This window comes from Siphateles boraxobius, unplaced genomic scaffold (assembly GCF_051911475.1).
Source record: "Siphateles boraxobius isolate OS27281-9 unplaced genomic scaffold, OSU_SipBor_1 6, whole genome shotgun sequence".
NCBI lineage: Eukaryota > Metazoa > Chordata > Actinopteri > Cypriniformes > Leuciscidae > Siphateles > Siphateles boraxobius.
In genome coordinates this window covers 30839233-30864401 of record NW_027509186.1, presented here as the reverse complement: position 1 = coordinate 30864401, position 25169 = coordinate 30839233, and the positions used below count along the sequence as shown (strand labels likewise).

Below are 25169 nucleotides of genomic sequence, written 5' to 3'. Positions count from 1 at the left end.
GGAACAAACTAGATCACTCAGTTGACATGCTGTTCTACTGCAACAACATTCATCCTTATGACTGATCGTGAAATCAGTTTCAGACTTGACTCGTTTATGAACGGACAAGTTCAATAAAAATACTAAAAATATGGATAAAATATTTAAATGATCTTATATATGTGAAAAATGTTTAAAAAAATTGTGAAAAATGTGTATTCCCCCAGTGTTATTTTAGAAATATTTATTTTACTATTGTGCTATATAATAAAAATGTGTATTAATATTTTAATTAGATTTTATGTGTATATTTTCAGATTTAATTTTCAGTTTAGTTTCTTTATTTTTTTAATTATCTATTTTTTTAATTATTTTTTATTTAGCTTTATTTTTTTTTTTTTAGCACTTCAACTTCAACTTATTTTATTTCAGTTAGTGGCCAAGAAACTTATGTTTCTTAAGTTAAATTTTTTCATCTAATATTTTATTTTATTTGTTTTATTTCAATTAATAATTTTTTTAACAGATTTGGTTTTAATTAACAATAAAACTCTTCTCATATTCTTGTTTCAGAGGGAAGGATTACTTGTATTTTCAAGAAAGTGGTAATATCTTGCCAACGTCTTCCACTGGAAAACCAAAACCTGCTTCCTCTCAAAATCTCCCGGCAAATAGCCATACACCTGTTGACCTTTTGTCAGGTAAAACACATTAACTTGATTCACTGAATTTAAAACATCATATTAACATTATTGTTGAACACAGCAAAAGTTTGTATGAAATACTTTTGTTTTAGTATAGAATAAGAATAGAATTTAAAATAAGTAATTTTAACTTTGGTCAAATTAAAACATCATCTACCAATCACTACATAGTATTAACATATGTTAATATTGGTAAATTCTGCTGACAGAGCCTGAGTTTTTCTTTTAAATGTATTCAAAATATTTTAACCTTCTTTTTTAATAGTGCTCAGATACAGAACTATACTAATTACATGTTTTTCTTTGGAGTTGTTTGCAGCCATTGTGGCAGTTCTATTTTGAAATCTGTTGACAATAAGACAAGGCAGCTCTTTATGCATATGCATAGTATTTATTATTTATTTATTTTTCTTTAAGTAGTTTACCTATTTGCGATATATTTTATTTATTTTGTTGTATTTTTCAGTTCTTCTGGAGCGTGGTAGCAAACTCAGAAATGCCATGGTGGTTTCAGCCTTAAAGTCTGATGTGGAGTCAGATGTTCCTATGAAGGACGTTCCCCCGACCCTCTTTAAAGACAACATTGACGTTTTGTATGATCACTTTTATTTCATTTACATACTTATCAGGGGTTATAATAGACAGCAAAATAGCAGAATGTTATTGATAAATAGTGTTAAACATCATCTTCCTCCAAAAGGCCAGATAGGCCCTCGTCAGGACAGTTTCTGGAGAACATCCTTCAATCGGAATTCCACCATCCTGCTCAGGACCTCGAAGAACCAAGTCAGAATAGAGTCAACACAGAGGACATGGCAGTGGACTTGCTACTGGGAAGGTAGTCAACGCTACTCTTACCTCTAGATTAAATGAAGATAATGTAACTTTGCTCACAAATATTTGAAGGAAATGTGGAAATCTTTTAGAGTGAGTTTATTGTTTTTGTCTGTGTTTGGAAAATATACGTTTTGGTATTTGTAATGGCTCTGTTCCTCAGTGTTAATGGATCTGTGCTGCAGTTCTGGGACGGTGAGGGTTCTCTCCCAGATTCTCTTTCTGATCACAGCAGTGTGCTCATGGACAGTGAACTCAACGACCCTCAATATGATCAGAGTCTTCTGGAAAACCTCTTCTACAAAGCTCCTGTAAGTCATGCAGTGAAGAACAGCACACTATTATATGTAGTATCCTTAAAGTGCCCCTCTTTCCGTATATTATCTTTCATGTAGTGTTTAATAGCTGTTTGTTAATGTACAGTCAAAGTTTCAAAGATCAAAGTGCATGATAAATGGAGTCATTGTCTCCCAAAAGAAAGAAGCTATTCTTGACTGCCTGAAACGAGTCGTCAGTAATTCCAGTCTTACTTCATGCTCGAACTTATGAGGTTTTTTAACAAATTTGCTGTATGCTCACATACTGTCTTCATTGGCTGTCTGCGAACAACGTCTACTTTGACCCGCCGTCAAACACTGTAGTTTTATCTGAGGCTTGGAAGAGTTTGGTTTGTGTTGTCAACATGTCGAGAAGACTGTTTGTTTTTTTGTGCTGTGAAAGCAAATCCCCTTTGCAAGCACTTCTAAAGGATAAGGACTCAGGCTCGAATTGATACGGTAAAACCGACTCCATCTTTACTGTTTGTATCACTGTGAATACAAGTGCTCAGGAAGAGCTGAAATACAAAAATGGTAGCAAAAGACCAATCGCATCAAACTGGGCCATCTGACCAATCAGAGAAGTGTAGGCTCTCTGAGGAAGGGTTCAGAGAGACTGAATTCTTTATCAATCTTTTTCTGACACTCAGAAAAGAGGTGATGCTGTATTGTATACGTTTGGATGCATGTAAACCTTTTGTAGGAGACCACCAAAACAAAATTACGAGCCTTTCAAATATCATAATAGGGTCACTTTAAACACAAAACTTCATATTTCTATATTTTTCCTTATTTCAGATGTCAACTGATTGTTTGGAAGAGGAACATCCGCAGAAGGGCCCAGCAGGGAAGCCAGTACACAAAAGCTCAGATAAAAATACCCGGTCAGTTGCACTTATGCTCAAAACTCAATATCCTGAAGATAAAAGAAAACTACATAAAAAAGCATAATAATAAACACAAATGTAAATGTTTTCACATCTGTGTAAAGGTACATAATATAATACAATACAATTTAAAATAATTTGTTCATATCTGCTGTTGTGTAAATTTCCTATGTTTTTTGAAGGCTTGATTCTGATGATGTGCAACATTCAAAAGCTGGAGATGATCTCTCTGGACTTAGCATTGATAAAATATCTTTGCTTGGAGATATTCATTTTGCCAGGCTTACCATCACTGAGTTAAAAGTTCCCACTGACAGTACTTCAAGAAGTCTTTCTAGAAAAGGAAGACCACCTCGCCCCCTCACCACAAAGAAATGGTACGACATTTTAGAATATTTCATATCAGATAATATATATAGATGGCACAGGCTAGAAATTTGTTTTAGTGTTTTAAAAACTAACCTGACTTGTAATTGTCCTGTCCATCTAGCTTTTATATTGTAGAATACCTCTTTCCACTGGTCTCTGCTGGATATGAGGATGTTCAACAAGTACCTTCAGAGATTACAAAAGTTGTCTCTAGTAAAGTAATAGAGGGCGGTGAGTACATTTGTTTTAAGCCGGTTGCACAATGTGTGATCTTGGCCGTCTGAGACAAATTTTGCAAATCCAAAAAGAATCCTCTGATCCTTGGCTAAAATTTGAAGTCTTTGATCGTTAGTTTGACATGTTCACTGACAGCCGATTAATGACCATCGCAATACAATTTTTACCTCAGACGAAATTCTGGCAGTGTCAGAAGATTTGACTCTCAGTCCTGCAGTGTGATTTCTCCTGCGACGACCGTCAAATTGTCTTCGTTTTTTAAGACAAGCCTTGATCAAAATTAACGTTAGAGGTTTCTTTGTAGCGACAATTTCAATCCTGCGTGTGACGTAGCCCACTGTTTTCTTGCGTGCATCAGTTTTTAACACGTCTCTACTGCCGTACAGTCTGATATTAATGACAACTGAGATCTTACAGTGTGACATGGATTGCAGCGATGATCATGTTCGTACAGTCTGACATGCAACAATCGTGAAGGACTATTATAAATCTCACAGTGTGCACCCGGCTTTAGGTAACTTTAACAAAAGAGAGTTTAACCAAGAAGTAGTGTAACGATCTGGTGATTCTTTTTTTTTTTTATTTTTTTTTTTTTAGTGGTGACGTTTCAGCACCAAAGTTTGTTTCCAGTGAGGTTCAGTAGTCCGTCTATGAAACAATGGTGTGAGATGAAAGTCACATTCAAGATCTACTCCAGAAATAGCCTTCAAAAGACAGTAAGTGCAGTGTGTGCCAACCACTAAATATAGTACACATCTCAAACAAACCTTGCTCTTATTTGTCCTGTTTGTTTTTAAGCCCATTCTCATTGGGTCAGCAATGTTTCCTCTGAGATCCATGATGCAGAGTGAATCGCTGAGCATTTCTGCTGCCCTGCCTGTTCAAAGGCCGGAAGGAAACTCTGATAAACAGGCAATTGGTCCTCTGAAGGTAATGCATCACTCATAAGAACCAAATCTTTGAGATTTTATTAAACCCAGCAATTCGTTCCCCACATATTCATTCTGTACTTCACCATGTACTTTGTTCATAAAGGTTTCATTGGAATTAGCGGCAGACAAGAATGATTTCTCCACCAAAAAGAGACCTGCAAAGCACATGCTGAGTCCACAAAGACCTCTCTCCTCTCGTCTGACTGAAGAGCATGGTGAGCAGAAGGGTTTGTGTGTGAGCGACCACAGGAGAGACCCGTCTCCTCGTGCAGGTGTTCATCAAGTCCAGAGTATTCTGATACCTCCCACCAGATCTCGCTCCACATCACCACACGTCAGATACCAGAGCTCTCTTGATGAGCCTCTGCGTCAGGAGATTTTGCTTCATATGTTGCTCATGTTGCCTGATGGGAAAGATTTTAACTGTGCACCCATGCAGCCCAATATCTACTTGAACTGTAAGCTCCTCGAATCCGATGAAATCGCTCGATCGTCGGTGAGCTGGGGTCATAAACATCCAACGTTCAGCTTTATTCAGGTTTGTGCACAATGGAGAATTGAGGAAAGTTCACAGGCTTTAGCCATATTAGTTAGTGGTGGAAATCATCAGAAATCCCATAATTATTTTGAAAATGTGAAAATCTGGTGTATGTTTGTTTTTAACCTAATTTTTTACATGATATAGGTGACTCCAATCGCACTGACCAGCAGACTGTTGGAGAGAATGAAGAACAACATGATGGTCATTGAAGTTTGGTTGAGGGCCAGCAGCTCAGATCATGATAAACTCCTTGGTTTAGTAAAACTACCTCTCCACCAGTTCTACATGTCCTTCAGGTAGATCTATATATATATATATAGATATATAGATGTATTTATTTGTTTATATAAATATATATATATAGATATAGATATAGATAGATAGATGTGTGTGTGTATATATATATATATATATATATATATTCTATGTATAACATTATCTATATGACATTTGTTACTATATTTATGTGCAGTATATTAATTATAATTTTGTTTTAATTATTATTGTTTAATTAGAATAAATAAATTAAAACTGAAATATAATTTCTACATTTACTGTACCTGCACCAAACCTCAAACTGCACTCCTCCTCCATTTCTCAGTCCCCGATTGGCCAGTGAGCTTAGCAGTATTCTTTGCACTGGGAAGTCAGGAGGAGCCAGTAGGACATGAGTCTCATTATGTGTGATATATATAACTTTTATATATAACATTTATATAGTGTATATATATAATATATACACTATATAAATGTGTGAAATAAATATATAATAAAATATATAGTGTTATAATTTAAAAATATAATTATTAAAATGATCATTACTAATATTAGAATTAAAATGAAAAGAGAAAATATAAATATCATAATATAATAATATTAAAATTACACTGGAACATAATTTGTCTTTTTGCTTTGTCTTCAGAGACCCTAAGATCTCTGAGCTGCTCTTGCAGTCTCAGTATCCAGTGGTTGGAGTGGACAGTTATATGCCCGTGGTTGACGTATTCACCGGCAACACTCGTGGAAACCTAAGGGTGTGTCTAGCAATGGGTCTAGCACAGCAGATCACGGCACTGCAGCGAATGAGGGATGACGAACTGGCCCGTGTGTCACCATTGCCTCGACCTGCACACATGTTAGACAAACGGCCACATGTAGAAACCAAGGCTAGTTCACTTTAAAACTCCCGTAAGCGGCACTGATGCTTAAAAATAAAGCCTAAATTGTTTCTAAATCAATGTTCTTTTAGGCCAGCACCACTGTGGATGTTCTGCATGAGCATGTCTTCATGATCCGAGTAGAGAGAGTGAAGGGTCTGACGCCTCTGCAGTCCACAGTGTGGGGAGAGGCTGACTGTTACATCCAGTACTCCTTCCCTGCACAAAATGAATCGAGAGAGGACATGGACCCACATGTTGTTGAGAGCAGTAAGCGGTTTTCTTGCTGACTGTATGAAACAGCTTTAAATGATGTCTTTCTGTTTAGCTCAACTAACTTTCTTTTCCACAGATGTGGACATCAAGGCATACCGCACTGAGACCACTCTCTGTGTACCTGACCCTGTGTTTGGACATAATGAGACTCATGTCCTACTGGCTCCTCCTGACTTCCCAGTGCAAAGAATACTGCTAAGCTCACTGGCCAATCGGGGACTGAGAAATGGAGGAGGAGTGCAGTTTGAGGTTTGGTGCAGGTACAGTAAATGTAGAAATTATATTTCAGTTTTAATTTATTTATTCTTGGACACTTTTATTGACATTTTTACATTTTAGCATTTAAAAACAACTGTTTTGTTTTTGCCAATATTTTTATTAAATGTTATTAATTTATGTTTGGCATTTTAAACCATGTCTCTTATTTGGCAATATTTACATTTATTCATTTATTTATTTGCTTTTACATTTGATCATTTAATATCTAATAATTTATATATTTGATTTTGCAGTATTTTTATGATGTCTTTTTTTTCTTTTTCTTTATTTACATTTAGCATTTAAAACATGTCCCTTATTTGAAAATATGTTTATTATTTAATTGTATTTATTTATTTACCTTTTCACATTTTAGCATTTAAAAACATGTTGCTTTTATTTGGCAATGTTGGTATTAGATTATTTTATTTGTTTTACAATTTCACGTTTAAAAAACACCTATTATTTGACTATAATGTTTATTTAAATGTATTTATTTATTTACTTTTTACATTTTAGCATTTAAAAGCATTTTGTTTTATTTGGTAATATTTTTATTTAATTTTATTGATTCGTTTTTTTTTTTTTTTACATTTGTAGCCTTTAAAAGCATTCTCCTTTATTTGGCAATTATGGCTATTACTTTTTTTTTTCAGGTATTATTATCCAAATGTTAGAGATCAGCTAGTAGCCAGAGGACTGCTTCCCATGTCCAAACTGTGTGCTATGGTAACCATGCAGAAACAGGGTCAAAACGATGCGCAACTTTTCTCCCTTCCTCTGGTCCCAAGAACTGACCGACCTGTTGACACGCAGCCTCAGTCCCCTGGTAGTTGTGTGCCTAATTCATTTAAAACTACATACAGATAGCATATAGAGTATAATATGAATTTGAAGCAAATGTAAAAAAAAATTATTTTATATATTTAATATATTTTTACTTGCCTGTAGGGCTGCTTGAAGTGAGCCTTCAGTACAAGTCTCGACCAATGAGGAGTGTCGGAGTGAAGAGTGGGGTTGTGCCGTCCCGCAGAGTGGTACTGGTTGTGCAGGTGCACAGAGCTGCCGGGCTGCAAGCTGCAGCCATGTGAGTCAATCTACCTCAAATCTGACCCCAAGGTTTTTTTTAACAATTACCCCAAAATGCTTTCCACACATCAATCTAGCTTAAATTGATTTAAAGCGGTCATGACATGAGAACTCTAATTTGCCTTGATCTTTTGATATATAATGGTTCCCTTTCGAGAGGTCTCTCCTATTGCGTAAGTAGCTTACGCTATGGGAAAACTCCTTTTCTCGAGAATATTGAAGTCTTTATGTAAAACGCATTGCAGCTGCACAGCTGACAGCAATGAACGAAGGCAGCTCGGTCATTGGCTGTGCTGCGGCAACTTGCTCGAACCAATGACGGGGCGACTCTGAATGCGCGACCAATGAGCGCGCTTCGCGCCCGCGCGCGTCAGAGCCCGCCAAGATGGGCGTGGCCAAGAGCTATATATTGGGCGCCCCGTCATGAGAGTTCTTTAGATTTAATCTCCTTCAGCGAACACCTTCTTCGCTGGATCCTCCGGATTATTGAAGCTTCGCCGTCGAAAAGCATACCAGCGGGATTTGCTACGAGGACGTCGGCACCTTCAGCCGCCTTCTAACGCGATCCTACTGAGCCATCCGGCGTACTGCTCACGCAAGTATTTACATCTGTTCGCTCTGCGACACTTGTAAAAGAGCAAATTTTCCAAGGCGTTGTTTCAAATGCCTTCCTGCGCGTCGTGCAGAGACCTTCTCCCGGACGGGGATCGTCACATCATCTGGGCTCGCTGCCTGGGCCGGGACCACGCAGAAGCTGCTTTGACCAAGGGCGGATGCCCCGAATGTGACGACCTGGGTCTCTCCGCACTGCGGGCTCGCCTCGCCGCTTTCGCCGTGAGCGAGCCCATCGCCGCCATCCCTCTGTTCGAGCCGCGCACTAAGAAAAAGCGCCGCTCACAGAGGCTTCCTGAACCTGAGCTCAGTGACGTCACGCCGAGCCAGTCTCCGCGTGCTTCACCGCCGCTCTTGCCTTCCCCACCGCCGGTTCAGTTCACCCAGCCGGACCCACACCCCTCTAGCAGAGCGGTGGGCCTTGTGACTTTCGGCGCGTCCGAGGACGACGGGGGAATGGATGACAGCTTGTCAATCGACGCTGCATCGGACGACTGGCCGGGCTCCACTCTCGACCCCGCCCCGTCGACGCTAGCTAGCGCGAGCGGGGGCTCCACCATGGATAGCGAGATTATCCGCGTTCTCTCTAAGGCCGTGGAAGACCTCGGGCTCGATTGGTCTTCTCCCGAAGAACCAACCCGGAGCCGACTGGATGAGTGGTTTCTGCAGGGGCGCCAGCAGGCCCCTCGGCAAAGGCCTTCTCCCTTCTTCCCGGAAGTTCACGACGAACTCACCAAGTCGTGGAAAGCCCCCCACTCTGCGCGCCTAAAGCCTTCTTTTTCTTCCTCGCTCTCCTCTGTGGACGGCGCAAAGGAAAGAGGCTACGAGGGAACACCGCCCCTCGAGGAGGCCGTGGCCAATCATCTCTGCCCGCCCTCCACCACCGGATGGAAAGCCAAAGCTTCCCACCCCTCGAAGCCCTGCCGCACTACTTCAGCTCTCGCCGGTCGCGCCTACGCCGCCGCCGGCCAAGCTGCATCAGCGCTTCACTCTATGGCGGTACTTCAAGTGTTCCAAGCCAAGCTTCTCCGCTCTATGGACGAGTCTGGCCCCGAACCCGAAGCCTTTAAGGACCTACGCAGCGCGACTGACATAGCCCTGCGAGCCACGAAGGCCACCGCCCAGTCTATCGGCCGTGCCATGGCTAATTTGACTGTTCTCGAGCGCCATCTGTGGTTGACTCTGACTGAGATGAAGGACGCGGATAAGGCGCCATTTCTCGACGCGCCTATCTCCACCAGCGGGCTGTTTGGACCGGCGGTTAAGGGTTTCGCCGAACGCTTCACTGAGGCCCAGAATGCTTCACAAGCTATGCGGCATTTCCTGCCCAAGCGCTCCAGCTCATCGCAGAGCAGACAGAGGCCGCCGCAGCCGCAGCGGGCTAGAACAGCCCCCACCGCCTCTCAGCCCGCGCCTCAGGCTGACGCTCGCGCTCTCACAACCGCAAGCCGCCTTCTGAGCGACGGGGTCCTCGGCCCAAGATTGTGCTGAACCCCGAGCCTCGAAAGCCGTCCTAGCCACAAGAATGAAAAGAGAGAGTGCGTGTCTCGCAAAAGCCGGACCACTCTCTCTGCAAAAGCTCAAGCATTACCCAGTCCCCTTACAGGCGGCTGGATATGTTCATACAGCAGTCAATGGGCCAGTCACAGCGCTCGCTCACCTGCAAACAAACGCCGTTTTTACGGCGACGCACAGAAAACACAAAAAGAGTCTTTTTCTGCCTGTGTCACTAAGGGTTCACATGTCCACAAGGTGTGCATTCCCAGATACTGTCAAAACAGTGCCAAATTCATTCCCAGCTCAAGCTGCGCACCCCATGAATGTAGATCACGTGCCTACGGTCATGTACGCACCACTACACACAAGCACTGTTCACACAGTTATAAATTCATCCCCAGTAAAAGCGGGAAACATTATAAAAGTGACGCGTGTGCCTACCACTGTTTATGCACCCCCACTTATAAACACTGTCCTTACAGTGTCAAACACAACCCCAGCCCAGGCTGCGAGTTTTACAGACACAGCGCGCGCTGCTGTAATCACACACGCGCCCATTCACTCAGCTGCTCAGCGCGCGCCCGCGCCTCTGAGAGCTATGAGCTCAGGCGATTCGCTGGCCGGGTCCCTGCGTCACAGCGGCCCGCCCCTAGCCTGTATTCAGCCCATATCTGTACACGCAGCGGCATGGGAAAATATTCCAGATATGCCGAAATGGGTATTGAATATAGTAAAGCACGGATACTCGCTCCAGTTCGCTCGCAGACCACCACGTTTTACGACTGTGGTCGAGACGAAAGTGAGAAAAGAGTGCTCACATGTCCTACGCACCGAGGTGCGCAAACTAATAGAAAAGGGCGCTGTGGAAACTGTTCCCCCCTCTCTGAGCGAGGCAGGTTTTTACAGCCGCTATTTTCTCGTCCCGAAAAAGGATGGCGGTCTCCGCCCCATCCTAGATCTCAGACACCTGAACAAAGCACTAATGATTCGCTCGTTCAGAATGTTAACAACCAAGCATATCCTCGCGCAAGTACGCCCAGGAGATTGGTTTCTCTCAGTGGATCTGAAAGATGCTTACTTTCACATTCCAATAGCGCCTCATCACAGGCCGTTTCTGAGATTCGCTTTCGAGGGACAGTCGTACCAGTACACAGTACTTCCGTTCGGCCTGTCCCTGGCTCCCCGTACATTCACGAAATGTATGGATGCAGCACTTTCCCCCCTAAGGCGAAGGGGAGTGCGAATACTGAATTATCTCGACGATTGGCTGATTCTAGCACAATCAGAGAGTCAGTTAATAACACACAGATCTTGGATTATCAGCCATTTAGAATGCCTGGGTCTAAGAATCAATTTTGCAAAAAGCATACTATCTCCCAGCCAGAGGATTTCTTTCCTGGGAATAGTTCTAGACTCGATGCAAATGACAGCGCGTCTCTCATCAGAGCGCGCGCTCACCATCCGGCGCCTTGCAACATCATTCAGGGCGGGCGCGCTCGCCCCCGTCAAGCGGTTTCAGAGGATGCTCGGTCTCATGGCCTCAGCATCGGCCGTACTCCAGCTAGGATTGTTGCATATGCGCCCTCTCCAACGCTGGCTCAAGAGCCGCGTCCCTACTCACGCGTGGCGTTCGGGCCACCTTTTAATCAGAGCGAACCACGGCTGTATAAAAGCCCTGACGCACTGGAAAGCCGCCGACTGGTACCAGTCAGGCGTGAGTCTGGGTGTGAACACAAGGAGAAAGATGATAACGACAGATGCCTCCAAAATAGGTTGGGGGGCCCTTTACGAGGGCAGGCCTGTCTCCGGCTTTTGGTCAAACCCGGAGAAGCGCCTACACATAAACTGTCTGGAAATGAAAGCGGTCGCTTTGGCCCTCAGAGCCCTGCTCCCACAGCTGAGAAACGAACACGTCTTGGTCCGAACGGACAACATGACGGTAGTATCGTACATAAATCGCCAGGGTGGACTCAGGTCGAGCTCCATGCATTCAATGGCCAGGAGACTCATTTTATGGTCCCAGCACAACTTGCGCTCGCTGAGAGCAGCGCATGTGCCAGGTGCCCTGAACCAGGGGGCGGACATGCTATCCAGAGACAAAATTCTCCCAGGAGAATGGGCTCTCAACCCGCTGACGATTCACTGGTTATGGAAAACCTTTGGCAAAGCGGAGATCGACCTCTTCGCCTCCAAGGAGAACGCGCACTGCCCTCTTTTCTTCACGAAAAGCATGGATGCGCTCGCCCAGAGCTGGCCGAGCCGTCCCTTATATGCCTTTCCCCCGATCGCGATGCTACCGCAGGTCATCAGTCGGGTCAGAGAGGAGAAAGACGCAGTGCTGCTGATAGCCCCACTCTGGAAGAACCAAACATGGTTTCCAGATCTGATGCAAATGCAATCTGCACCACGGCCGATTCCACTGAGGCCAGACCTCCTCAGTCAGGCCAACGGGATGATATTTCATCCCCGCCCCGATCTGTGGGCCCTTCATGCATGGCCCCTCAACGGGTTCCCAGGAACCTCACGAGCGGAGCACTAAAAACCATCGCTGAGGCGCGGGCGCCCTCCACGAGACGCTTATATGCCCAGAAATGGAAAGTGTTCAGTGTCTGGTGTAATGCCAAGGGCCTGAACCCTGAAACATGCGAGATTACGAACGTACTCGCTTTTCTACAAGGGCTTCTGGAGGCGGGCCGCGCCCCCTCCACGCTCAAAGTATATGTGGCGGCCATCACAGCATCACACGACCCTGTAATGGAACGTCCATTGGGAAGAAACGACCTAATTATTCGTTTCCTAAGGGGCGCTAGGAGGATGAACCCTTCACGCCCCCCCTCAGTGCCGATCTGGGACCTAGCTACTGTCCTAGACGCTCTTAAAGGGCCTCCGTTCGAACCACTCCGAACCGTGCACCTTAAACAGCTCTCGCTCAAGACTGCGCTCTTGCTGGCACTCGCCTCGGTCAAGAGAGTGGGCGACCTGCACGCGCTTTCGACAAGCGCTGCCTGCCTAGAATTCGGACCTAACGACTGCAGGGTCGTCCTTAGACCGAAACATGGGTATATTCCTAAAGTGCTCACCACTCCCTTCAGAGCACAGGTTATCTCCCTAACTGCGCTATCGTCCCCAGCAGACGAACACGACGCTAATCTACTCTGCCCCGTTAGGGCTCTCAGAGTGTATTTGGAGCGTTCTGCCCTATTCAGACAGACAGAACAACTGTTTGTATGCTTTGGCGGCCGTACGAAAGGTTCCGCCGTTTCAAAGCAGAGAATCTCTCACTGGATAGTTGAAGCTATAGCGCTGGCTTATGAAGCTAAGGGACTTCAATGCCCCTGGGGAGTCAAAGCACACTCCACCAGGAGTGTGGCTTCTTCCTGGGCATGGTCGAGCGGGATACCGATCGAGGATATTTGTGCGGCGGCAGGCTGGGCCTCACCGTCCACATTTATCAGGTTCTACAACCTACAGGTCCCGACACTGCATTCCAATGTACTATCAGCATGATGCTAGTTGAACTACGAGTTCGTATCTAGATTATGTATGTGCTTGTGTCACACTGAGCGCCTTCTAGCCGCTCTGTATTCTTTCCCACATATAAAGCTCGCCTCTGCCGGCTAGTTGGATGATAACTTTGCTTTTTTAGCTCAGGCACCTGCCTCTGGCTATCATAAGGCGAAGCTCAGCACGCACGGCGTTTTGCATGGTGTTCCCATAGCGTAAGCTACTTACGCAATAGGAGAGACCTCTCGAAAGGGAACGACTCGGTTACTAACGTAACCTCGGTTCCCTGAGAGGAGGGAACGAGTATTGCGTAAGCTGCCGTGCTTGTGCTTGGTTAGTTCGCTTCAGTCGTTTTAACCTAAAGAACTCTCATGACGGGGCGCCCAATATATAGCTCTTGGCCACGCCCATCTTGGCGGGCTCTGACGCGCGCGGGCGCGAAGCGCGCTCATTGGTCGCGCATTCAGAGTCGCCCCGTCATTGGTTCGAGCAAGTTGCCGCAGCACAGCCAATGACCGAGCTGCCTTCGTTCATTGCTGTCAGCTGTGCAGCTGCAATGCGTTTTACATAAAGACTTCAATATTCTCGAGAAAAGGAGTTTTCCCATAGCGTAAGCTACTTACGCAATACTCGTTCCCTCCTCTCAGGGAACCGAGGTTACGTTAGTAACCGAGTCGTTTTTGTACAATTAAAACATCCTGCAAGTTTCATAGCTTAAAACGTTCTCCTCATTATAAACATAGCATTTATTTAATCAAGCTCCAAAAATGGCTTGTTTGGATATTGTGGGAATTAAATGCATTTGCATGACTGTCTCCAGTGCAAAACATCAACGAATAGTCATCATCATCTTTATCATCTCTTTACAGTTTATGCATTTTTTTTTATATTTACAGTATAGCATTTTTTATTGTTTCTCAGAGTTCTTGCTGATACAGACAGATCGCTGCAGTATTACTCTGAAGTGGGGCTGAACTCCTTCATCACCATGCAGTTGTCCTTCCTGCCGGACAGCGAGGTTCGAAGCACACGTGTGGTGGCCAGAAGTTTCTGCCCAGAGTTTGAACATCATGCAGAGTTCTGCTGTAACCTGCTGGTGCAGAGAGACAGCGGGGAGAGTGTCAGTCTCGCTGAACTCCTGCAGGAGGCAGTGGCCGTCTTCACCATTTACAACAGAGACACGCGGAAAAGTGAGTTACTCAACTTGGAAAAGTAGACAGATATGTGGGAATGTCATTTTGTCATGATACACTTCTGTCAAGGATGTTTTGATACTTTAGGTTACAAATGACTCCACAAAAACATGACAAGCAGCCATTCATTATATAATGCCATCTTGCAAACTAGGTGTGTGGGTGTAGTTCTGTGCTGTAAGGATCAACATATCACTGTATATACATTAGTGGTTCAGTGATTTGTTTACTATTCATATTTTTACAAACAGATTTTTTTTTTAAATTGTCTTCACACTTACCGTTTACTATCATTTTAATATTTACTTTTTAATTACTAGTGTGATCACTCCATTTCAGCGCTATAAATACTATGTACTGTAAGTTTCTTTTATCTCATTGTAGTGCTCGATACAACAAAATCGAAGGATGCTGTCTTGGGCACTGTGAAAATTAAGCTTGCAGATCTGATTCAGAAAAGAAGTGGTATGAAAGTATTGTATAATAAGATTTTTTACATAATATTATTTATTTATTTATTTATTTATGTGTATTTTAGCATTTAGAAATGTCACTTTTATTTGGTGATTTATATTTTTATTTTATTGAATTATGTATTTATGGTATAAAGTATTGAATATAGTATTTAAATGTTTGGTTGATTTATATTTTTATATATATATATATATATATATATATATATATATATATATATATATATATATATATAATATATATATAATTAATATAATATAATTTCTTTACTTTTTACATTTAAGCCTCTAAACATGTATCCCTTTATTTGGCCATATTTTGTTATTTAATTGTATTTATCTGATATGAAGGTATTCAATATTAATAGGATATAAATGATATGATATTTGGAAAAAAAAATTTTTTACAGGTATTTCTGGCTGGTACAGTATCTCTCTACCTCAGAGCACAACGTCACCTAACAGTCTGACTTCAGCAGGAGGGCTTGAAATCTCCATCAGTTTTTCCCATCATGCAGATAGAGAGCGAGTCATCAGTTCGGCCCGTGGACTCGGATGGGACGTGGGGCGAGACAGTGAAGATGAGGCCGATATAGAGGACGAAGATACTTTAGAAGAAAGCACAAAGTCTCTGGCATTAACACTTTCCATGCCTAGAGTGTGGCTGCCCATCCATTGCCTGCTGCTGCCAGGACATGAAGACTTACAGCGTTCCACCTACTGCTACTACAGATACAAACTGTACGACCAGCAGACCTTCTGCTCAGAACTTAGACATCCTGTTCCAGAAGAGAGTGACGGAGAAGAGGGTTTAGCCACGGTGGCATTTCAGGGCAGCAGAAGTGTGGTGTTGAGAAGGACTCAACCCCTGTGCTGGTACCTGAGGGAGGAGAGGCTGGAGGTGCAGTTATGGGTGGCCTTTGGGAAGGAGAAGAGAGTCCGGCCTCATAATGCTGACCGTCTGGTGGGCTCTGCCTTTGTGGATCTCTCTGCTCTTGATGGGACCTTGAAGCACCATCAAACAATCAGCGGTAGAGTTATTTAATATTTTGGTTGTTTAACTGTAAAGGGGCAAAATTAAATGTTTCCCCTAGTTCGCTGTAATATTAGTCAAAAACTTTTGTGATTTAGTTTTACATGACCATTTATATTTCTGTTTAATTTAAAGCAATAAGGGCACATATCATTTAGAGAGCGGGCTACTGAATTAGATATGATAAACTATTTATTAATAAATTAGAAAGAAATCTTATAATACTTTATAATATAATACTATGCTGGCATATTATATAATCATTATAAAATCATTAGCAACAGTGTTACCACATGATGAATTTAACCGAAAATTGCAAGACAATAAAATATGAAAAATATATTATCGTTCAAAAGTTTTGGGTCGGTAAGTAGTATTTTATGCTAACCAAGGCTGTCAAAAATACACTAAAAACAGCAATATTGTGAAATATTATTACAATTTAAAATTATTTAAATAATTGTTTTCTATTTTAATAAACACTATGTGGCCAAAAGTATTGGGACACCTGACCATTACACCAGCAGGGACTGTAATGGCATCGCATTCTAAATGCATAGACATTAAGGATTTGGTACCCTATTTGCTTCTACAAAAGCTTTCTTTTTTGGAGTGTTTCTGTGAGAATTTGTGCCCATTCATCTGGTAGAGATTTTGTGAGGTCAGGAACTGGTGTTGGACAAGAAGGGCTGGCTCGCAATCTCCGTTCCAGTTCATCCCAAAGGTGTTTGGTGGGGTTTAAACTCATCCAACCATGCCTTAATGGACCTTTATTTGTGCACTGGTGCACAGTCATGCTGGAATAGAATTCCAGAATCTTCTGCCATCAGTCTGAAGGTCTGGCTACGCGATGGAATCAGCAGAGCATTGGCGACTTTTACGTGTCATGCGCCTCAGCACTCAGTGACTTCGTTCTGTGACTTCACGTGGTTTTCTACTTTCTTTGGCGAGTTGCCGCTGTTCCTAAATGCTTTCACTTTCCAATAATACCACTTATAGTTGACCGTGAAATATCAGCAGAAATGATATTTCACAAACTGACTTGTTGCAAAGTTGGCATTTTAGATGGCATAACACTTGAATTCACTGAGCTCTTCAGAATATGTTCCTTTAATTTATAGGAAACTTAAGTTTATTTAACTACAAACCAGTATTTGGGCCAAATAGCCGGCCCCTACTACTGAATGACAGCCTTATTTAGGTAACCCTGTTACCCATCCTGGTGTATTTTTTAGATCAATGTTTATTACTAGAAAATAATAATGTCACACTAAACTGGATTTTAAACTTTATTTAGAGTGTCAAAAATTTTGGTAAAAGGGTTGAAAAAATAGCAAACTGCGTATAAATTAAAACTGAAAATGCGATGTAAAAAAAAAAAACGGCACAAATTTTGGTTTGACATTTCTGACACTAAATTTGACTTAATTTTAAAGAGATTAATTCCTTATTTCATACCCTATTTTGTATATTTTTGTTTATAGGTGCCTATCTCTGAAGATTTTCCATGATGTCCTTTGCTCATATCTACTAAAATATTTGTGCAACATTGAAACTGTATTTCATCTCCTCTCTCTCATGGTAGGTGTGTATCCTCTGTTCAAGCGCTCTGCTGTAAACCTGAGTGGTGCTGCTGTCAGAGTCCATATCACTGTGACGAGAGACTCTGTACCACATGAGCCTCAAGCCATTGAGGAGCTCAACAGTTCAGGTGAAGAGGCGGAAGAAGGCGTCCCCACCACAGTGCTGTGTAGACAATCTCAGTCCCTCAGCAAACAGCTCATCAAATCAGCCGTGAGCTCTAATCCTCCACCATCCACAGAACTCATCAATGAGGACACCTTCGTGGCCAACATTACTGTGGACAGAGCCATGCATCTGAGTCTGAAGGGTAGAATAACCACAGTGATGTTTGATTATTTTTTTTGTTTCATTCTCATTTGTAAGTACCTTGACTTTATGAAATTTAAATGCTGTTTTCATCCTCAGGTTGTCCTCTTGCTGAGCGGGGTGGAGGGTTGCCTAGTTGCTGTGTTTCCTACGCCACCACCGATGCCCCAGGCACAATGACCACAGAATTGATCAAAGACAGTGACTGCCCTGTGTGGCACCATCAGCAAGAATGCCGGTAAACCAATGCATATATTAACAAACTGTGAAACATTGTAAATCTAAACATTATACTGTATATGAAAAGGGTCCATGGTAAACACATGGCTGTTTCTTGTTTTCAGACTGTCAAAGGAGCTACTTTTGGATCCCCAGCAGTCCTTGGTTTTTAAAGTTTGGCATAAAGGAGGTAATGACACATACTCTAGCAGTCAGCCACAACACCCTAGCATTGTGGTTGCAACTTTTACACAGACAGGCACCTCTCATATTTTTTGCAGAAAATGTTTTACAATGCATTTTCCTTTGCAGAGGTCGAGCGGGTGATTGGATTCGTGTCTGTAGACCTGTCACCACTTCTGTCAGGATTTCAGTCCGTTTGTGGCTGGTATAACATCACTGATTTCAGCGGGCAGTGTCAGGGGCAGCTAAAGGTGTCTGTGTCTCCTCTGAGGGCAGTACATGACCTCCGGGCACAGAGACAGACGGCTCACGAGACTGTTGCTCCAGACTCGAGTGTAAGCCATTAAGGGATTTCGTTTTCTTGCTGATTTGGTGATCAGGAAACAGTTGTTGTTATTATCAATGTTGAAAACAGTTTTGTGCGACTTAAGATAAGATAAGATAAGATAAAACTTTATTGTCTGTTACACAAGGGTCACAGAAAATGTTCTTTGACAAGGCTTCAGTCACAAAGAAGCATTCACACAGACATACATTTCACACAGACATATAAAAATAACTGACTATAGTGTTCATTTTGTGCTGTTCAGTATGGCTATTGCAGAGGGAATGAACGATTTCTTGTAAATGTTTTTTCGGGCCAGTAGTATCTTAAAACTCCTGCCTGATGGTAGTAGCTGGAAAGAGTGATGAAGGGGGTGAGAGGGGTCCTCTGTGATCAGGTTGGCTTTCCTGATCACTGAGCGGCTCGGCTGTACAGCTCAGATAGGGAGGGATGAGGAGAGCCAGTTATTTTGGCAGCGTGATTCACTGTACGTGAAAGTCTTATTTTGAGTTTGATGCTGAGTTGATTGTACCAGGAAGAGATATTGAAAGTAAGAACTGATTCAATCAGGGAGCGGTATACCAAGTTTAACACGTCCTTGCTGATCTGAAAAGTTCTGAGTTTTCTGAGTAGGTGGGAGACGTTGTTGGGCTTTTTTGTATGTTGTATCTGTGTGTTGTGAGAAGGACATGGAAGTGTCTATTTCTGTGCCCAGGTACCTGAATACCTGCACTTGTTCCACTGGCTGACCCTGGATGCTAAGTGGCTGGAACATAGTTGATGCTTTGTCTCTGCCCCCACAGCATGGCTCCTGTGTTTTTGTAATGTTGAGCTCAAAGAGAGCTCAACAAAAGTTTGGGACAGATTATTTACTACCTGCTGGTAGGGAGTTAGGGCGTCAATGTTAGTCATGTGTGTAACCAAAGCTATGTCATCAGCATATTTAAAAAGTGCCATACCTTCACTGTTGCACAAGATGTTGTTGGTGTAAACAGAGAAGAGGATTGGGGATAAAACACAGCCTTGGGGTAGTCCAGTGTTTAAAGTAAGCTTGGTTGTTTTAACCCCATTAAAAGACACCTGTTGTGGTCTATCCAGCAGAACATTTGAAGTCCACAGGGTCAGTGTTGGATGAACCTGAAGATCAGAAAGGTGATGTAAAAGTTTGTTAATGCTCACGATGTTAAATGCTGAGGAAAAGTCCATGAATAAAATCCTGTTATGTGGATGGGCTGAGTCCAGGTTTTTAGTGACTGTGTCTAAAAGTGTGAGGCTTGCATCCTCCACACCACGTCCTGCCCTATAGGCAAACTGGAATGGGTCCAGCTTGTCTGACACCATGCCTGATAACAGGTTACAGACTACCCTCTCCATACATTTGCACAGCACAGATGTTAGTGCCACTGGTCTTTTAGATCCTTAGCTGTGTGGAATACTTAATACCTGTGTGGAAACTGTGACACACTTCCATTCAAAAGTTTGGGTTAATTGAGTAAAAAAAAAAAGAAATTAATACTTTTAGTCAGCAAGGATGCATTAAATTGATTAAAAATGACAGTAAGACATTTATAATGTTACAAAAGATTCCATTTCAAATAAATACTGTTCTTTTGAACGTTCTATTCATCAGAAAATCCTGAAAAATGTATTGCAGTTTCCACAAATATATTAAGCAGCCAAAACTTTTTTCAACATTTATAAATCCACTATCACTTTTATGCTGACGATACCCAAATCTACATCCAATCTAAATCTGGTGAAGACATCGATGCTTGTTCTCTTTCTGGCTGTATCTCTGAGATAAAAGCATGGTTGAACAATAACTTTCTTTGCCTGAACAGCAGGAAAACCGAGGTTATGCTTATAGGTTCCCGTCATCAAATTCGCAAAGCGGCTCCACTGTCCCTGTCTGTTGATGGCTCTGTTTTAGAGACCCAAAGTACGATGAGGAACCTTGGTGTAATTTTTGACACCAGCCTCACTTTTGATTTTTTTGTACAGAGCACTGTTAAGGCATCCTTTTTCCATCTCAGAAATATTGCCAGACTACGCCCAATGCTAAACCTATCTGTCGCTGAAAGGTTGATTAATTAATTTGTGTTCCCACGGCTGGATTATTGTAATGCTGTTTTAGCTGGAGTTTCTATAACCACTATTAACAAATTGCAATATGTTCAGAACTCTGCCGCCCGGATCCTGACGGGAACCAGGAAATTTGACCATATTACTCCAGTTTTGAAGTCCTTACACTGGCTCCCGGTCAGGTTCCGTGTTGACTTTAAAATCATGATGCTGACATACAAGGTTTTACACGGCTTAGCTCCGCAATACTTATCTGGCTTATTAATCACTTATTCTCCAAATCGCAGACTGCGTTCCTCACAGTGCAATTTATTAACTGTTCCACAAACACATCTAAAATCTATGGGTGATAGGGCTTTTTCTGTTTACGCTCCTAGACTTTGGAACTCTCTCCCTCCTGAACTAAGGGAAGCACAGACTCTTGGCATTTTTAAAGCTCTTCTCAAGACACATTTTTTTAAACTGGCATTTGACTGCTGATGTCTCTTCGTGATCGCTTTACAGCTATTTATTATTATTAATGTTGCTGCTTTTGTTTTTATTAACTTTTATTTGTCTTTTCCGGTGGATTGTGATTTTATGTACAGCGCTTTGAGAAGCTGCTTTTAAAGGCGCTCTATAAAATAAAGTTTATTATTATTATAAAAATAAGAACCTTTATTAATAATTGAACATCAATAATAATTGATAATGCCGCAGCAAATCAGCATATTAAAATTATTTCTGAAGGATCATGTGACACTGGAGTAATGATGCTAGAAATTCAGCTTTTTATTCCCATCACAGGAATCCATTACATATTAAAATATATTAAGGAATAGAAATTGTAAAAATATTTGACTGTTTTTACTGTATCAAATAAATTCCGGCTTGGTGAGCATAAAAGACTTCTTTCAAGAACATAAAAATGCTTTATTATTCTAGACTTTTGACCGGTAGTGTATAAAAATAAATAACCTGTTTTTTCCAGCTGAAAATGTTTGTCACACATGATGATGATGATTTTGTCCTTTGCAGGCTCTCTTTAATGCACTTCCAGTCTGCTATCAAACAACAGCTACGTACCACAGTTTCCCCAGCCACATTAGTCGATTCTCAGAACAGAGGATCAACACACCTCCAGATCAGTTTGAAAGACTGCTCTCTGATAGGTATTTATTTTGGGAAAATGTTATAGAATCTGCCTTATCATATTTACCATCTGAAATAATACCTATGGGGATGTTTTGTCAGATCCAGTGTGACAGATCGCCACGACGAGCACATGGACAACATAAGGATGTTCCATCAGACTTTGCATGAGGGTGAGAAAGCATCTCGCTCCTTCGTGGCTGGAGATCCCCACCCATCCAGTTCAACACTCTTCTCTGCCCTCAGGTAGCCCTCACACTGTCCTCCGCTTCCTGGCTGAAAGGTCAAGATGTCACATCAGATAATTATCAGAGTCCATATGAAGTACAAATATCAGTTTACATGTTCATCACATGTATTCCAAATAACATTGAAAGATTGGCATTTAATGTCAGTGAAACCATATCATAAGTAATAGTAAAGACATGTACACTGTTACAAATGATTTCTATTTTAAAACATTATTCTTTTGAACTTTCTTCAAATAATCCTGAAAACAGTTTAAAAAATAGCAGCACAACTGTTTTCAACATTGATAATAGAAATGTTTCTAAATCAGCATATTTAGAATGATTTCTGAAGGATCATGTGACACTAAAGACTGGAGTAATGATGCTAAAAATTCAGCTTTGCATCACAGGAATACATTACTCTTTTCTGTCAATATATATCTTAAAGTGTACTTTTAAATTGTAATACTATTTCACAATAACACAGTTTTTACTGTATCAAATAAATGCAGCATTGGTGAGCATAAGACTTTTAAAAATCTTATGGACCCAAGCCTTTAGAACAGTAGTGTATTTTTCAGTCCAGCTGTCAGATTCAAAGGTTTACTTTACTGTGCTATTTAACAGATTAACTAAGCAATAATATTTATCACGATCAGATTTTTCAGGTTTTTATGTGGACTGCCAATTCATTCCAATTCATCTGTCATTTTGATTACTAATGAAATTTGTGTTGCGTTTTAAGGAAAAACCTCAGCGAGTTAGATGATATTCAGAGATATTTCAGCCGGAAGTTGTCCACTCCAACATTCCCAAAGCTGAGTGAGCTGAGAGGAACCTCCAGAAAGGAAGAGCACAGGGACTCAGAGACGGACACCACACATCTCCTACTCAAGTCCAGTCAGCTGGTGGGAGAGGTCAATAACATCATTAAAGGTGAGTTGTTCTCTATTTGTGTCACTCCTGTTTATTTAGGGTCATTTTTTAATTCAGTATTTATTTTAAATCAGGCTTAAGTGAACACCAGGCGGAAGAAGCACCAGCTACCCTTAAAAGGTCCACCACTCCTGATGCGGTTGATGACCATGTAACCTATGGGGTTGGTCAGCTGATATTATCAGAGTCTGACAGCTGTGAGACAGAGCCACGCTTTCATAAAGACTCAGACATGATGTTGGAAGATGAAGATGAAGTCTCGCCCATTAGCTTTCCTGCTCATGCAGAGATCAGACAGTCACCAGCTGCTCCTCAAGATGAAAAGCTCCATCACAGCTCCTGCGATCACTCATCTGATGAAGATGAGTGTAAAGAAGAGGATAAAGACGAGGATGAGCTTGAAGAATTTGAGGAAACTTTAATACAGCCCAGAACACTCAATGAGGTCACTTCAGTCACAGACAGAACCAGTCCTTGGACCAGCCTACTGTCTGACCCAGATATGGGATCTCTGGAGAGTCTGGAGTTACTGCAGCATCACGTTCATGACGACACCGTCCACACTCACAGAGAGGAAAGAAACAGCAGAGAGCTTGTTCCAGACGTTAACCCGCAGTCATTGATTGCAGAATCTCAAGGTATTGTTTCTGACTCCGATATCTGTGAAGGATCTGAAACTGATCTGGATACATTTAGGAGTGAAAGCGCTATTGCCACAGATCATTGGGAACAGAAGGCTTCTCCAGATGGAGACGGTGCTCTTTCTAGCATTAGTGAGGTTGAAGATTATGGCCTAAGTAACAGTGGGCCTGAGGAAAGCGATGAGAAACTGAACTCGCCTCCCTCTACAGAGTCTGGTTCAGAAATGGATAATAAAAGTGTTGAGAGGAGAACAAAACCGTATCCTTCCAAGTTCTATATGACTCAAAACAGCATTTTAAAGATATGCAAGTTATTTTGACCGCATACGTGGCATGCTGTTGATTTGAAAATTTCATAATGTGCCTCTGTTTGTAAAAAACAAAACACTGGCTTTGACACTTGCCCCATTGACTTCGATTATAAGTGAATTTACAATTGAAGTCTATGGGCAGTGTTAAAAAAAGCTGACATAGACAGGGAATATCCTTCAAACTGCTGTTTTTATTATACAATATCTTGGTTATTTTCGGCTAAACCCCGCATTGCAGTTCTGAATCTGCAGAGATTCCAAATTTCTTCTTGTCGGCGCACCATCTGGAGGCGTCCATGAGGGCTTTGAGGATGGCACCTGTCTTTCCATCAGCAACAACTGAATCTGTGAGTACACTTCAGATTTAATTAATGCACTAAAGATACTTTAGTTTATGCATTTGGTTGTTTTTGTTGCGATTTTTTTTTCTGAATCTAAATTTTCATTTTTGGGTGAACTATCCCTTTAAGTTGAAGCACTAACTTATAAACCGGAAATAAATAAAAACTAAAATAATACTGTCCTTGGTCTGATCTTTACGCTTATAGTCTTATGGAATTATTTTTGTTTCCAAAAAAATGAACGTAACTTTATAAAACTGAACGTAACTCTATAAAACTGAACGTAACTTTTTCGGAACCTATCAAAAAAATGCCATTACAAATTTGTTTTCGCAAATCGTGGATTCTGAATGCAATGCCACAGATTTCGCTTATGCTTCACAGTTTTTCGTTTGCTGTTTTGAGACAAACCTCTCTTGGGGGTGGGCTTAACAGTGATCTACTCTGATTGGATAGTGAGCTTTTGATGGACAGGTGCTCTCTGACTTGGAAGTACAGACGTCACTCAGTGACAAGCATATTGGAAAGCTCTCGCAGTGATTTGTATGCAATACGTCGTGCTTTGTATTACTAAATAGTAAATCATATTTGACCTTTGATCGTCCCAGTCTGTAAAGATGAGCTCTCAGGAGAGACACGGAGCGGGATCATCTTCCTCCTCCGCTTGTCCTTGAAGGCAGCTTGAAGTAAGTTCGTGTTACTGAATTGACCTATAACATCGATAAAAGTTTTATTCATGTACAGTGTGCAACAGTTCTGGCTTTATTTTACACTGTGCATTGCAAACTTGTGAATGACAATATATAACCCGCAACGAACTGTTGCACACTGTACATTAATAGGTACTTGTTAGGGAGAGTCCAAACCTTCTTCCATGAAATATTTCCCACTAATGTGTTCCATTTTGTAGCAACAAGAGTGGAAACACAATCATTGAGAAAGAGAAAATGAATATCTCTATTATTTTTTAATGTACATTTTAAACATA

At 41.8% G+C, this 25169-nt stretch overlaps 1 protein-coding gene across 1 annotated transcript in view; it reads left to right on the top strand.

Moving 5' to 3' along the window:
• The window catches only part of c2cd3 (C2 domain containing 3 centriole elongation regulator), a 29302-nt gene that overhangs the window by 1885 nt on the left and 2248 nt on the right, over positions 1 to 25169 (top strand). The window contains exons 5-32 of the mRNA XM_077208884.1: positions 553 to 680; positions 1150 to 1276; positions 1384 to 1521; positions 1681 to 1828; positions 2633 to 2718; positions 2904 to 3098; positions 3212 to 3321; positions 3925 to 4043; positions 4126 to 4257; positions 4363 to 4797; positions 4945 to 5096; positions 5723 to 5966; positions 6050 to 6227; positions 6310 to 6493; positions 7148 to 7320; positions 7443 to 7578; positions 14115 to 14383; positions 14771 to 14851; positions 15270 to 15890; positions 17478 to 17783; positions 17882 to 18020; positions 18127 to 18191; positions 18314 to 18519; positions 21609 to 21742; positions 21825 to 21968; positions 22698 to 22888; positions 22963 to 23788; positions 24079 to 24187. Of these exons, the coding sequence (XP_077064999.1) occupies positions 553 to 680; positions 1150 to 1276; positions 1384 to 1521; positions 1681 to 1828; positions 2633 to 2718; positions 2904 to 3098; positions 3212 to 3321; positions 3925 to 4043; positions 4126 to 4257; positions 4363 to 4797; positions 4945 to 5096; positions 5723 to 5966; positions 6050 to 6227; positions 6310 to 6493; positions 7148 to 7320; positions 7443 to 7578; positions 14115 to 14383; positions 14771 to 14851; positions 15270 to 15890; positions 17478 to 17783; positions 17882 to 18020; positions 18127 to 18191; positions 18314 to 18519; positions 21609 to 21742; positions 21825 to 21968; positions 22698 to 22888; positions 22963 to 23788; positions 24079 to 24187 (5776 nt within the window). The remainder of the gene's footprint in view (positions 1 to 552; positions 681 to 1149; positions 1277 to 1383; positions 1522 to 1680; positions 1829 to 2632; positions 2719 to 2903; positions 3099 to 3211; positions 3322 to 3924; positions 4044 to 4125; positions 4258 to 4362; positions 4798 to 4944; positions 5097 to 5722; positions 5967 to 6049; positions 6228 to 6309; positions 6494 to 7147; positions 7321 to 7442; positions 7579 to 14114; positions 14384 to 14770; positions 14852 to 15269; positions 15891 to 17477; positions 17784 to 17881; positions 18021 to 18126; positions 18192 to 18313; positions 18520 to 21608; positions 21743 to 21824; positions 21969 to 22697; positions 22889 to 22962; positions 23789 to 24078; positions 24188 to 25169) is intronic.